Source organism: Atractosteus spatula, chromosome 16 (assembly GCF_055471065.1).
Source record: "Atractosteus spatula isolate fAtrSpa1 chromosome 16, fAtrSpa1.hap1, whole genome shotgun sequence".
Classification (NCBI taxonomy): domain Eukaryota; kingdom Metazoa; phylum Chordata; class Actinopteri; order Semionotiformes; family Lepisosteidae; genus Atractosteus; species Atractosteus spatula.
The window spans coordinates 636,865-652,364 of NC_142721.1; the positions used below are offsets into that span (position 1 = coordinate 636,865).

The window sequence follows — 15,500 nt, forward strand, 5'->3', positions numbered from 1 at the left end:
GCAGGCATGGGACGGACAAGAAACACTGTCAAGCTAGAGGAACCTACCTCACTGCACACGAGCCCTGCTGCTGAAGACGAGGGAGGGAAAGAACACGAGCTTTAGCATGCATGGCAACACAGGAACACCATCTCTACAGCCCTCGCAGCCGAAAGGATCACGCAGCACAAAACAGCACCTCAGCACCTCACCACAACAACAGGCATGCTACTTCGGAAACCACTGCAAGGAGGGGTCGGCACTCTGTATCAAAAGCATGGTCCGTGATTTAAGAGCAGTACGTCTTGTTTGTAAAATCACTGGTCATGATGGTTGAATTTAGACATTTAGGCTGTGGTGTGCCTATACGTCTGTTTGCAACTGTAATAAAGACAGTGACTGTTCACTGCTGAACGACATTCTTTCAGCACTGAACAAATGAATACAAAACCGTCCTGTTTTATGAAGACTCAGAATTCTGCGTAATGATTTGTATGCTAGGAAGTACACACAACTCTCAGAGATTCCTTTAAGTTCAAACGAGGCATTTAAAAAACTTCAGTGTTTTCAGTGTTACCTCTGATGAAGACAGCACATCTGTGGAAACACTATGTCTTTGCTTCGGCTGTCGGTGTGTGAACACTGCCTTGATGGGAGGACAGGTACAATATGTTAACTAGCAATAGAAATCTGGTATTTAAATGCTAGCTCTTGGTCAAGCACAAAGCACCGCGGTGCATCTGCCATTTGTTGGTCTGTACATGCTGAACTACCTAATCCACAATAACTGAGGGTTTGAGTCCTTAAATCATTAGAATGCCTGAATTTATTGTGCAAAATATGCTCCTAAAATGCTTTTTAAAAAAGCTAATTATTCCAAAAAAAATCTGGTCAGAACCACTGCAAGCAGTTACCTAGAATGGCTTGAATGGTCATGTCACCCAGATTGTGTTGACAACTCTCTTGACCGGCCCTGAAAGCTTGCGCACTCTCATGTGGTTCACTCCTACCAGGTGTCGTGTCTGAGTGACAGTTAATTAAATCAGCGCATACTTTTCTGCCCAGATTCATTTTGCTAACTGTCCTTTCCTTCTCAGCACCACACATTCTTCGTGAACAACCCAGAAGCAGCCCTTCTCTCGTCAGGACAGACAGCCTTCCAGTGCACTCACAGTGCTTCATGACCCCCTCTGAGATCTGAGATGTCTGCCGCTGATCCACTCAGAGCCCACAGTGTCAACAGGTGTTGCAATGTGTACCAGAGGTTTGGAATACTAGAGATACATGTTGTCCAAGTGCTTTTTCACACTTTTTTATGCAAAAGTATTGAATTGTTGAATAAGTCGTGAAACTGTTTAACCCATGTGTTAAATTTCTCATTAATGGAAAGGACCTGACTGGGCTAACAGGTTTGTGAAGTATTGTCCTGCAGTGCAGTTCTGAATGATTCATTATTACAGCAAACTTGGATTAGTTGGCGGCACCTTAGAGAGGTTGCAGTGCCATTTCTAAATATGATAAAAATCAAACATATCAATGCAGTGTTAATAAAGTGATAATTATGATAACTGCTACTCTGGAATATTGCTTGTTAACAAACATGAATGTGGACTATAGCCTGAACCACTACCCCTGCCCCAGGGTTAACTGCAGCAGGTGGATTGTTCCATCTCTAACATGTGATGGGGCACCAGTCCTCAGCAGGACCAAAACAGACCAGAAATGAATTATGATTTTCAAACCCGCAAAAATAATTTCTTCCCTATTCCAATTTTCAGGTTGAGAATTTTAGTCACTATCTCAAAAACAATTGGGCATTGGGCCAGGGCAAAGTTCAGACACATAATTCCTCAGAAGTTTCTCCTGGAATCCTCAAAGATTAAAAACATTATTAATTTGCACCTGGACATCGGGTGATGTGACAAAAAAAGAAGTCTGCCATTGTTCAAGACTCAGCTTGGAAGAACTAGTCAGACAGTATGAGGGCAGCAAAAGCAGCACTTTTCTGTGCTCAAGACCTTCCAGCTTCCAGCTTCACTTACCGGATAAAGAACCTCCAGAGGGTCCAGGTCAGAATCAGGATGATTCCCAGAATCCAGCACTGGGTAACAAAGAAAGGAATGGGCAGAGTGATGGTGTGGGGGTCGTATTTCACCACTATCAGAAACTCGGTCACTGTGATGGCGGCCACCAGCCAGGCCTGCTGCCCCAGCTTTTTGTAGAATTTCCTGCAGCAGAGAGAGGCGAGGTCATGCGCTGAGAAAGGGCAGTCAAGGAGCCCTCTCCGGGGCAAGTGGAGACAAAGACATGCACTGCCATTAGTGTCATTAGATCAACAGACAACTGTCAAATCACGTTCATAAAGCAACTCTGTGAATGACAGAGGCCAGAACCGCGATTTGACTGGGTTCACATGCTCCCTTTTGAACACTCAGTGATCGGCTCATCCCACGGGTTCCCAGATTGCTGCCTTTCACACTTTCCTTGGATTTCCAAGTTCCTTCACTTCACAGCTGCAAACTTCAGGTCCTGAGTGGCCAGATTCAGAACCCAGCAGGCTTTCTGGGTCTCTTGACCTCTCCAAGAGCTGGAGACCCCTGAGGAGTGTTAAACTCAGGGAGGTCGTCAAGAACAGAGGAAGGGTGAAACCCACCAGAGCTGGAGTTGTGAACCCCTGCTTCATGTCACCCCCAGCCCTTCGTACCTTTTCTTCAGCCCCCCCATCCCTCATCCCTCATTCAAAGGAGGAAAGAGCAGGCCTCTGTGCCGAGACTCACGGGTCGTCCATGAAGTCGTAGATCTCCCTCATGGCCACGCCACCCACGTTCACAAAGAAGACCAGGCGCAGCAGCACCAGGTAGTGTTCCGGGGGCATCCAGAGGACAAACTTCAGGTAGAAGGTGTTGAGCTCCGCCAGCAGGAACTGCACAGGGGAACAGGCAGGCGGGGGTGGGAGAGGATAACAAAAGCATCTCCATTGACCATGAGGAGTTCCTTATTCGTCAAGAGAGTTTCAATTTGCAGTGCCATACTGAGAAAAATACCCATCAGACAGAAGGGTCTTGAGAACTACGAAAAGGGCATATAATCCTCTGAAAATCCTTGAAGTCAGGTGTGTTTTCATAATATTATCATGGAAGTCTATGCAGACATTCATGGTGGTGGTTTGTACGATGCACTTTAAACAACCCAATAAGTACTTAAAACACATCAGGGCTCATCTACGGTTATCCATCAAATAATGTTACAAATACACCACAAAGTGTGGCATTCATTTTGGTCCTCGTTTCCAACAACCGTACCTGAAATGACCAGTAACTCATGAACTTCAAGTGACCACGGAAGGGTTTGAACCCGTACGGTAAAGGCAGGAAACTCACCACGAAAATGATCCCACAGACTGCCAGCCATCTTCGCAAGTTGGACGCCGGCTTCCATTCAAACTTCACCCAGCTGTAAGGGGTGAACTGGAAAGCAATCCTCTTGATTTTGCCCCTGCAGAAGGAAGAAAGTGTTTTCCAAAGCACCTGTGGGATACACGACGGCTGGCAGCAGAGGCCAGGAGGCGGAACAGTATTCGGGACCAGAAAGAGTGGCGCTCTGCACTCCATCTACAGTTATGTGGGCATAAACTAAGAGGCTGGCACTTCACTGCTGGTGCGGAGGATTTCAAGCACTGTAAACTCTACTGAAAGAAGAACAATTAAACCCACAACATGCGCCAATCCATCCTAACAAAGTCATGACAACAGTGTTTAATGACTTTATTAAAGGGGCGACAGTGGGGCAGTCAATTCTACACATGGGGTGCTATCTCATACAGTATACTTTCCCCATTCTTTCTCTCTTTCTCTAATGTTACTGGGTACAGCTGAACAAGTAAGCATTCCAATACACTTGTTGTATACGGCAAATAAAGAAATCTTGAATCTTGAACGTTCACTTGGGTTTCCTTCGGGTGCTCCGGTTTTCTCCCCCTGTCCAAAGATATGCCGATAGGTTTTTTGGCTCCTGAATAAAACTGGCCTGGTGTGAGTGCGTGTCTGTGTATCCTGCCTTGGGACATTGCTTTCCATTATAGGCTCCAGCTTCCCCGTGACCGTGAACTGGATAAAGGTTGTAGAACTTGCTCTTAATTTTGCTAAAAACGATTATAGAATTATGAAGACACCAGGGGTGGGATGGGTTAATGAATAGACCCTATCCAAGCTTCTGACATTTTTATGTTAATTAAACATAGTTGTTTTCATATAAACTGCTTAACCCCAGAACGAATGCGATAAAGCAAACATAAGCAAACACAGGATCTTGATAGTAATAAGCAAACTGAGTGATTAGTGTAACGTTGGACGTTTTAGGCTGTAGTGCTCACTAATCCTTCAAGATTGTTTTCAATCATGTTGAAAGATATCAACTCAAGGTATAATGTTTTAAAGTAAGTTTTTAAAAATAAGGGTCAAACACTAAAATTGTCAGAATAATCTTCTTAGAAAAATGGTAAACTTCTTCTAGATAGTCAACCAAACCGGTGAGGCAATGATGAATTCCATTTGAGAGGTTATCTAGGGGGTTGTGTGTGAACTCTCTGCATGCAGAGGCCAGCAGCCCTGAACACACTTACTTGTATGTTGGAATGTTCCACAGACCCTGCCACTGGTAGGTCTTCATGGACAGCCACTCCAGGGTCTTCATGCCACAGTATATTCCAAGACCATTGCAGACAACTACATCCATAATCCACTGCAAAAAGGGCAGTTAAAAATGTTACTACCTTTGCCCCCAGTAAGAGCACAGGCACACTAGTTGCTTTCGGTTAGGCTAAAGAAAAACTAGCAACAAAACAATCCAGAGTACGACACAGAAGGCATCCCTGTTTAAGTTTAAAGTGCAGAGTAGCACCTTCTAATATCTACAAACTGTGCAATAAAACAAGAGCTAGATTAAGAGAGACCTGGCCCATTTAAAAATAATTCTAAATTAAAATGCAATTAGAAACTCTACTGATAACTATTACAAGGATACTATACAGCAAAATAAAAGAAATAAAGTAGAGATCAAACGGCATTGTACTTCCTTGGAACAAGGCATGCCACACAGCGGCTCTCCAGAGTTTGACTGCCTTGATAAAAAGGTTAAGGTGTACTGTGAGGCTGTGGTGCTGCACGTTCGAGATACATACATGGTCCCACCAGCACTCGCTGAAGTTGGGCAGCTGGTGCTCCAGGCTGTACTCCAGGAACTCGAACATCACGCTGATGATCATGCACATCCACCAGTCCCGGATCATCAAGGTCTGGCACAGAAACACAGATCCAGCTCAGGACACACCACATACTGCAGGTGAAAGCATTGGACTTTTTCTGCCTCGTCACGTACGCACAGCCCCTGCTATTTATAAATCCCCCAGTCCTTTAAAAACAAAACAAAATAATGGGGAATTTCCTGGTTTCCTCCACACTGCTAATGTCCATACACAGTGGCTTTCTTCAGAGCTTCAGAGCGTCTTGACCCATTAAAGTGCTCGCTCACAGTGTAGGCATCACCAGCCCGAGCCTGGTACAAGATTCCCCAAGCAGAGGTGGCCAAGCACCCGAAGAATGGTGTGGGAACGAGCTGGTTAGAGAGCTCTCGGCTCGCAGGGAAACTACATGCGCGACTCAGTAGCTGCCTGTTGAGGTGCGAGAGGGACAGCACTAGCTCTCCTCTCTGGCACCGCAGAACTGCCAGCCCATCTAGAGCGCCAGCCGGGGGGTGCGTCTGCAGACCCTCTCTGGTCACAGCCGCGACACGACTTTAACACAAGTGCCGAGCTGAGTGGGCATGGACCAATATGCCTTAGCATCAGCCTCAGGCCAGGTGTATAAAAGGGCAGGCTGCTACCAAACATGGTGGTGTCTGTTCCAACTTGTGCTTAGTGTTATGTGTTGAGCTTAGGTCAGTACAAGTGCTTCTCATTCTAACACGGCTCTGATGCATTACGGAGCACCATTTTAAAACAATAAAACACGTATGAATAACAAAAAGATTTTGAAAAAACTGCCTCCAAGATTCACTTTCTGAACACTTTCTCCTGGCAGTGTGCAGTTCACATGCGGCACTTACCTTTATATACCAGCCAATGAAATGTGCAGGTACAAAGCCATCCATCTTATCCTGAAAATGACATCAAAACATGAATTAGGGATGCTGGAAAATGTCACATATTATTAAGGGCAGGCATGTGCAGCCCTGGTCCTGGAAGGCAGCTGTGTCTGTACATCTTCAGTGTTTCTTTCAGGGAGCAGTAGAAGAACTGGGAGAATCTGTTAAACTGGTCCAATCAAGCTGCTATCCAGGGTTGTAGCTCATTGTCACAGGGCTGCCTCTCAGCTGGTGGCTCGTGAGGCCTGAACACATGGAAAAATCTTGGTGGAAAGCAAATTACAGTGCAGGAACATCATCTTCTCACAAAACTTCTGTACATAAAAACAAAAGCTTGCTCTAAACTCATGTGTGTGTGCCCTGTGATGGACTGGCATCCTGTCCAGGGAGCAGCCCATCTTTTGCCACTTGCCTGCTGGGATAGGCCCCAGCTCCCATGACCCCGAGTTGCATGAAGCGGTCAGAAAACGAATGAAAAAATAATTTAGAAGCTTAAGTATTGTTTTTAGCAGCCATTATGTAGACAGACTGCTTGCCACAGAATACACAGTGGATATTGTTTCTTATATTTGACCACTGAAATCACCCTAAACCTGAAATCTATGACAAAAGGGCAGAATGATGAGTTTCTTAAGAGCAATTAGTACTTGTGAAGTATTTTAAACTCAATCTGCTCTAAGCAGGCTTATAGTTGCGTAGTTCCCCAGACACTTATGTAAGGCCCTGGAAGTGTGCCAGAGAACAGGTTCAGCACTGGAATGAGCTCTCTGGAGCTTTGCACTTCACTGTCTGTTTGTTGTATTTTTCCATTTTGCACTGGGAGGGAGGTGAGTGAGTAATTATAACTGTGCTTGAGCAATCGACACAGCATGGCCTGTGGCTAGCTATGCAAAAGGAATTTAAAATAGTGCAGACTACAAATAATGCCCACTGTCCTCTCCAATGTGTTGTGGCAATCTGGTTAAAAGAGTCGTTAATCTCACAGCATTTTCCTGTCACTTCAATTACTCGTTTGCACGCCCTGTCATTTGTGTTCCAAGTGATTTTTTTTGGCTTCTGCTTTGACTGCGACTTACAATCTTAATAAAAGACTGTGAAGACATCACAAAGAAAAAGACTTTGATGCTAAAATATAATGAAAAGAGTTTCATGGAGCAGAACACTCACAACAGCACTGGTACAATTCCATTTTGCTTTACAGTCAAGACAGAATGTTGCTGCCAAATTAAAATGAGCTCCTTCCCAAATATAATTACCTGATTTCTTATAGCAATAACACATCTGCGATATAAATATTAGCATACCTCTGGCTTAGCCCTTGCTCCTTGTGCTTGGTCGCCACTATATTACCTAAAAAATGGTGGTTGCAATAATTTTCAAGTTGTTTGTGAGCATTACAGCTGTAATGTTCCAAAAGCTTCAGAACCTGTTTCTACATGATTAATTACTGGAAAACCAGAAAATAAGAACTCATAAAACAAAATAGAAAGTACTGGTGAGAGTTTAAATAAAAGGAAACTTCAAGTGTTTTTCATGGTAACTTGCAAGCTCTAACAGGAGGCGCCCCAACCTGGAAACAGACCCAGGGACTAAGAGCTACAAGCTGTACAGGTATGTATATTACAGACACTGTGTATTGTAAAGTCATTGCTCATTAATTTGATGCCTTTTGTGGGGGCTTGTAGCCTTAAAAAAAAGCTAAGCCAAATGCCAAATTTTCAGTGAATACTTTAGGAGGTTTCCTCAAAGGACAGACTCGGTTCACCGACTACGACTATGAAACATCTCAAACATGGCAGCCTTGGATAACAACTCTCTCCCTCCGGGGAAATGTAGAGCTCTAGGAACCACTATTAAGAAGTGCGATAGCTAAGCATAAATATGAAAATCATGTCTCTCTTACATAGCCCTGTTATATATACCCTTTATATTTAACCCCACATGATGTTTGTATTAAGACAAACTGTTCGCATGGTGAACTGTTTGCATGGTGAATGCGAAGAAAACTCAACAAGAAATGGGATGGGGAATTTCAAACAAACAGAAATCGTTCATTCCATTATCCCACTTTGTATGTCTGGCACTCCACAAAGTGCTGCTATGACACACGAGTCCGATTCGTACAGCTGGATTGATAAGAATTATGTGTAATACAAGTCAACACTTTTAGAAAAAGAACAATAGAATTTGTGTTTCCACCGTATCCTGTTATGGATCCTTTGTAACTGGATAGTAACAGTAGTCATAGCTTGCTGAAAACTTGTACAAATGCAGATCGCTACCAGTATTGTATGTTAACTGTACAGCACTTTAATAAACATTCTGGTATTCATGTGAGCCAGGGACACAATGATAATGGTAGGTTAAATTAAATTCCATTGATCTAAGTAAAAACCAACCACCTTGTGTTTCATAATAATCAGATGTTCAAACCATGCAAATACAGACTACATTTCTCTACACATAAAGCACACCTTTGTAAATGTTTGAACAAAACAGAAGTGTTGACCAAAATGTAAAGGCAAACAATTCACTGAACTGCTATTTTTCTTTAAGGAGCTAGGCAACATACTGCATGTAAAAAGATGAGTTGGCCTACACTTCCTGATTTTCACCATTTGTGGTTGAGAAACTGATAAAACTAACATCTTTTTTCAAGTTACAAATAATTGGGTATTGTCACACTCACTTTGCTGGAGCCCTGTGGGCAAGATAGCATTGACATGACAGCTGGTCAAACCTCTATTCACCTATCACTCAGTGCCAAATACCATGAAAACTAATCCGACAGGAGACCTGGACCACCTGAAGACAATTTACGGCCAAGCCCACCTCAGGTGGTTCAGGATACTTAAGCGCTGATCTGACGGTGCTCATTTAGTTTAGTCTCTGAGCCTCTCGAGTCTTCTGCCCCTTTATTCCCTAGCTTAGTTCCCTAGTTGCTTGTGAGGATAGGCTCTGGCTCAAGGATATTCACTAGCTTATGCTGTGTGTGGATTCCTGACCTCGCTTTATCTCGACCTCGTTTCCTGATCACCCCTTATTACTCCTCTGTGTTACTCGGCATGTTCACTGCTTATTAAAATGCACCCTTTCTTGGATTCTTCCTGAGCTTCGCTACCATGTTTCCTGGATCTGATCCTTACGTCACTGACCCTGACCTCTCTTGTGGATTCCTCTTAGCATTCTGGACTGTGTTTAGTTTTACACTGACCCCCGCCTGATGATATTAATAATAATAATTCCTTACACTTTTATAAGACTTTCCTGGACACTCCACTCAAAGCTCTTTACAGGTAATGGGGATCCCACTACCAATGTGTAGCCCCCTCCTGGATGATGTGATGGCAGCCAGAGTGACCCAGTACGCTCCCCACACACCAGCTCTCAGTGGGGAGGAGAACAGAGTGATGAAGCCAATTCATAGATGGGGATTATTAGGAGGCCATGACTAGTAAAGCCCAGAGGGAAATTTGGCCAGGATGCCAGGGTAACAGCCATACTATTTTTGAGAAATGCCCTGGGATTTTTGATGACCACGAAGACTTAGGACCTTGGTTTTCCCAGAACGGAGGTTCACCTTATGATTCAGAGATGCGCTGCTTAGTTACTCCATATGCAGCTAATTATTGCATAACATAAAAAATGGCGATTAAAAATTTAAAAAACAAATGCACAAAATCAAAAATGAACACATTCTGCAAAACATTACCCACAACATAAAAACAAAAGGCGATTCCAGGAGCAGATGAACAAGATTGATATCAGGTTCAAAATCAGTCCTACAACAGCAAAGGCTTAAATTACTGTTTGATAAACAGTTCAGTAGAAAAGCATATCCCCCCCCCATTTGTAATGGGACAGTAATTAAGTTGGAATCAAATCTGAGAGGCGAAACACATGGAAAAGCAAGCCAAGAAACACATTTAATTAGGTTATTAATTTGAAAGACAAAATACGCTGCCCTGTGGTAAAAGGACCAAATTAATTGATTACACAGAGTATCAATTATTTTAAATAATAAAAGCTAAGAGAAATATGAATACTCCATGATGAGACTGATCTAGCTACAGTACAGTAGCTGTATAAATTAAACCGACATACAGGAAGACATACAGATCTATTAAGATAAAAAAGATCCAGAAAGACAGATATACGCACAATATAAAAGTATAACCTTTTTTCTACTTGTAGAAGGTAAATCATGTGAGACTTACCCAAACATTGTGGTAGGGGTCTGTCTGATTGCCTGGGTCATAAATAAGACAATTCCCTCCATAGTCTCTCTCCGGCAGAGGGACGCCCAGTCTGGGGTCGATATACTTCATGAACTGCCTCCCATCGTGCACAGTCTGTAAAAACACATCGAACAAGCTAAGTAGCTTTTAATCATCCACAGTGCAGATTCTGAAGTGCTCCCTCAATGTGTCACCAGCAAAGTGCTTTAACAGATCAATCAGAAAGTGGCAGAATCAAAGGTCATGCTTGCGGATTATACCTCTTAAGATCATCTGAAAGCTACTTCAAAGTCTTGCAGCTGCACCTGTGGTGTAGGCAGGTATGAACACTGCTTTCACGGCCTCTGCCACAGAGAACAACTACAGTGGTGGAGTGTAGCCTTGTTCAGTTAACATGCAAAATGTCTCACAATATGAATTCGTACTGACATTTTTGGAATATTTGAAAATATTTGAAAATATATTAATAACATCAAACAAGACTACCATTTTATAATCATCTAGTTAAGCTAGAACAATGCAGTTTGGTATAAATAGCTATTATCAGCATTGAGATTTCACAACAGTCTTATCCACCTTGGTTTTTGTATGAGCTGCATTTTTAAGAGAAGCATTACTGTGTGCTCTGTACTTTGAATGCCACGGTGTACACAATCATAGGTATCTTATCAGATTTGTCACTAGCAGTTGGCTAATTTATCAAAATACTCCAGAGTGATTTCTAGCTGTGATTCGAGTGTTTTCTCTGGCGACGGGAATGCAGTGAGCAGAAACTTCATTTACGGTCTCTGGAATTTACTATATTAACTTGTCTCGTGGGCTTTCAACCCCTTTGCAGTCTCAATGAAAGGTTGTGGTGAAGATTTCTTTTAAAAAAGCCACAAAACTAATCATTAACTACACATTTCTGGATTTTCTTTCATTTATATTTATTTCTGAATTTTGAACTACTGTAATTAGGAAAATTCTGTTATTTCCAAACAGAATGCTATGATCAAAATTTATATTGGATTTTGAAGAAGGACACTTTCGTCTTAAAAAAACTACAACCAAGAAAAACCTGTCCTATAAGCAAATATAGTGAAAAATATACAAATGCATCACACAACTAGAAAGAATCCAAAGAAACCAGCTCAAAACCTCTTCAAACCAGTAACGTGCACCAGTAATGTCCATATACCTTATTTTTTTGTACCGATCATGATTTGTGCACAAAGAACAAAGCCCAGTCTGACAACCCTCTGTGAGACTTTCAAAAACCTCCTTTCGGTCTTCTTGAAAATGAAAAGGGTTTTTCTTTCTTACCATCTGTACACATCAAAAGCCACTTCATTCTTCATGTTGCTGCCAGCCGGAGGCTAACCCAGCAGACACAGAGTTCAAGGCATGGCTACACCATGAATGGCCACTGTCCCATCACGGGACACACAGATTAAACAACAGTTAACTAATACAAGTCTCCAGGAAGTGAGAGGAAATAAAGCACCTGGCAAACATACGGACTCCACACTGGTGCCCCACTCCACTATTGAAGCCTGGAACCCAAGAGCTTTCCCAGTTATAACTCATTGCTGGTTTCCTTTTAAAAGAAGATGTATAAAAGCACAAAACTTTATACAGAAAATGAGCCCATCTTGTGACATACAAGACAAAACATTTTGCTGGGCCACCAGTCTGTCTGGCAATGTCTCAGACAGTGCAGGAATTCTCTCCCATTCTTGTCGTCATGCCTGCTCTTGCCAAAGTTTGGCAAACAGCACTATAATCAGCACCCCGACGGACCGACCTGTCAATCAGTCCACTGCCAGAATGACTAGATCAGAGGACAGGTCAGGCCCACCTGTTCACACCTCATACTTGAATACAAGACCTGCCTCTGGGAAATTCCGACACTCCAGGACATCTCCATCGCATTTCAGCTAATCTCGGCATTCTCCTCCAGTTTACTTTGTTCCGTGCTTTGTTTGATTGTGCTTTAAGTTTGGGTTTGTTTTTTCTCGTGTCTTCAATTGATTTTTTTTTTATTTCTGCCCTCTCCTCAACTTTGCCATCAGATTCCCATTTGTACAGTAAACTGTCATCCAGTCTTCCCGGCTCTGAGCCTTTGCCTGTTTTCGGAGAACTGCACTGGACTGTGTTTTGTAGGGCTTGTTCTCCAGCCTCAGCAGCCAGCTACTTACCTGCAGCCTCAGGTCGCAGCTCGGGGGAGTTCAATCTCTCAAGTTTTCCACCCCTGTCCCACCATACTAACGGGAGAGGCAGGATCGCTAGGGTCCGGATCGAGCACCCCGCTGGCCCCAGGGGATGAAACCCAGAACACGCAAGCCTACCCAATCCCAGCAGATTCCAGAGCAATTTAAGTAATTACAGAGACAAGACACACAAGGAAACAGCAATGTCCGCCGGGGGTTGTTCAGCGGGCAAATTAGATAGGCACCGTTAGTGGTTGGACCAGTCGGGAGCCCTGCTGAGGCCTGCTCTTAATAAAATTGTCAACAAGTTATCAGTACATAGATCAGTGATCCTGCGTTATACTGGTGACATCAACAAATCAAGAAGCAAGCCACAGCAGATCCCTTGAGGTCACGAGAGCTCGTCACCGATATCCAGCTCTATATTGAACACAGTCGGTTGTAGACAAATGGCACTAGCTCTCTGCTTACCTGGAACAGAATGAAGATAAGAAAGAGCTCATACACAACGCTGACACACAGCCAGAACCTCCAGTATGCTGGAAAGAGAGAAAAATGAAAAATCAATGCTATAGTCAAGTGCACAGACACAGTAACATCCAGCTGATTTGCTAATGTTTTCTTTGTACTCCCGAATGTAGCAAATATCTTTTGCCATGATTCTTTTCCACATTAGTAGAAATTCCCTTTTAGTAACAGGAAAAAAAAGGTTGAGGGCACAACATAACTTGGATAAGGATACGGATATTTTACTCCTCAAAGTAAATATGTCACATTTAAATATTTAAAATATTTTAATTTACAAAACCTCCCACCAAATTCCTATTGTAGATATAACTCTTGGTTGCACCAGGAGCTGGTATTTGTTACTGTGGAAAACAAGTGTTTCTTCAGGTTTTAGGAAACATGCGAGTCACTTGATGGTCAGCAGGGTATTAAATAAAAGGGGCTATAGCTACTCAGGTCCCAAGGGTGGGTTTTTACTAATTAAATTCAATTTAATAAAGAGGGCCTGTCTTCGTCTGAAAAGGTGTTATTTGTAATTGGACCCAGACTGCCGTGTTCCACTTAATTCAGGTTGATGCTAAATTTGGTTGGTGAAATATATTACACTATGACCTAATGCATTCGATCTGAGATAAAACGGGAATGCTCTCCTCACATTCTGATCCACAAAAAGATTTACTGTAAGAGTTTGATACTGTGGTCTGACAGACAGCAACAATTACAAGTTTTCCTCACAAGGGGCAAAATCCTCCTAGAAACTAGCTGAAGGGGCCTGTGAACCTATATTCCACAAACAAGACTGTGTGAATAGCCTCTTCTTGTTGAGCTTTCATGATCTTCCACATTTTTCTTCACAAAGCCAATACTCTCTGGGTTCTAAACGAGCGTGTTTCTGAACACGCTCTGTGGAGCCGAGCTACAGAACTCATCCAAGTACAGAAAACAAATGTTAACATCTGATGAAAGGTAAAAGAACTGAGTTCACTGCTCTTGCATTTCAAGAAAACCACAGGTGGTACAAAGTTTAACAGCACCTGTACTGATTTATCCAGTTGATGAATGAAGCACAAATTGTCAGCAACACTCATACTGCGCAGGCATTATTTCTTCAGCAGAAAAAGGTAGATGGATTTAAGAGTTGTATTTTGATAACCTGAAAGTGACTAAATCACATGTCCTACATAAATCAGGGTCAGTACATTGCCCTCAGGCACTCACGTTAAAACTAAGGTTTTATAGAAACCGAGAAAACATGGAACTAAAGTACTGCACACTAGCAGAATGTGGTGAGACTATTCATATAGCCTGAGGTTTCTATGGCCTGTTGCCAGGAGGCTGCAGAAGCCCTACAATAAATAAATACAGAAGCCATCTTTAGAAAGCATACGTTTAGTACAGGGTTCCTGCATGGTTCATGCTTGAAATACAGATCTTACAGATCTCACAGGCTGTGCCTCTGGCTGGAAGTGAAGAGACTGAACTGGGTCAGGTTCAGCATATCTGGAGAAGGCCAAGCATCATTGGAGTTCAGCATTGGTGAGTGCATTTCAAACCGCAATGAAAGTAAAATGCAGAAAGTAAATTTGTTCACATATTTGTCATGCTAACTATTCCATCAAAAATAAATGTATCAGTGTTTCCTGCTCAACTAACATCACCCAGCAGCCGTATAAAACACAGACTGCAGTTCTTGGGCTGGTATCCAAGCTGCCAAATCATTGCTCTCTTTTGCAGATTACACTTAAGCCCGATATCTGATATAGCTTTGAGGGAGTTAACCTGGCACTGGCTGTATTAACTGTTCAGCCTTGGGCATTCCCACAACACAGAGGAATTTCAAAATGCTCTGAAGTACAAGCCTTCAGCAAACACTGTCACAGTATAACCCAGAGGCATTTTAGGCCCCTAAACTTTCCTGGGCAAACTACAAGCACAACAAATAATAACAACAACGGTGATAAGGACTATATGTCCAAATGAGCAATGCGTAAAGGATTCATTGTCAAAATTTAATAGATTCATTTAGATCAGCCATTACAAAATCCAGACAACATGCTTCCCTCTGCTTACTTGTGGTCACCTGACTCCTGACAGTTTTACATTTTTCACAAAAGAGAAATCCAAATTTCAACATTGTCAGGCTAGCTGCAAGACAATTATTTTACTGCCTAAAAGCCTGCCTAAATTTAAGGCACACCATTTCACTGCCTTATTACCATCATGCTTTTGTTTAATTTATCTTATTCTAGAGCTCAAGGCTTAATGATTAAGAAAAGCACAAATATGTCCGGCTACTGGAGAAAGCATATTCATGAGAAAAACGAAATGTCACAAACCCGAGTAGGCCACTTGCCCATCTATATGGTTTTTATCTGCTAATTAATTGGGGAATCTCATCTCATTTCTTGCAAGAAATCTACTACATCTATTTGAACAACATAAC

General features: G+C 42.5%; 1 protein-coding gene across 4 annotated transcripts in view; it reads right to left on the minus strand.

The window, feature by feature from the left end:
- ptdss2 (phosphatidylserine synthase 2) overlaps positions 1-15,500 on the minus strand; it is a 34,812-nt gene that overhangs the window by 6,174 nt on the left and 13,138 nt on the right. For 2 of the 4 annotated variants that reach the window (XM_088935136.1, XM_088935138.1), the window contains exons 4-12: positions 13,022-13,089; positions 10,338-10,472; positions 6,082-6,132; positions 5,159-5,272; positions 4,601-4,719; positions 3,360-3,474; positions 2,757-2,902; positions 2,022-2,207; positions 557-625 (exon numbers count right to left, since the gene is read on the minus strand). In XM_088935136.1, the coding sequence (XP_088791262.1) occupies positions 557-625; positions 2,022-2,207; positions 2,757-2,902; positions 3,360-3,474; positions 4,601-4,719; positions 5,159-5,272; positions 6,082-6,132; positions 10,338-10,472; positions 13,022-13,089 (1,003 nt within the window). The remainder of the gene's footprint in view (positions 1-556; positions 626-2,021; positions 2,208-2,756; positions 2,903-3,359; positions 3,475-4,600; positions 4,720-5,158; positions 5,273-6,081; positions 6,133-10,337; positions 10,473-13,021; positions 13,090-15,500) is intronic. The other 2 variants (XM_088935137.1, XM_088935139.1) reach the window with 1 other exon arrangement.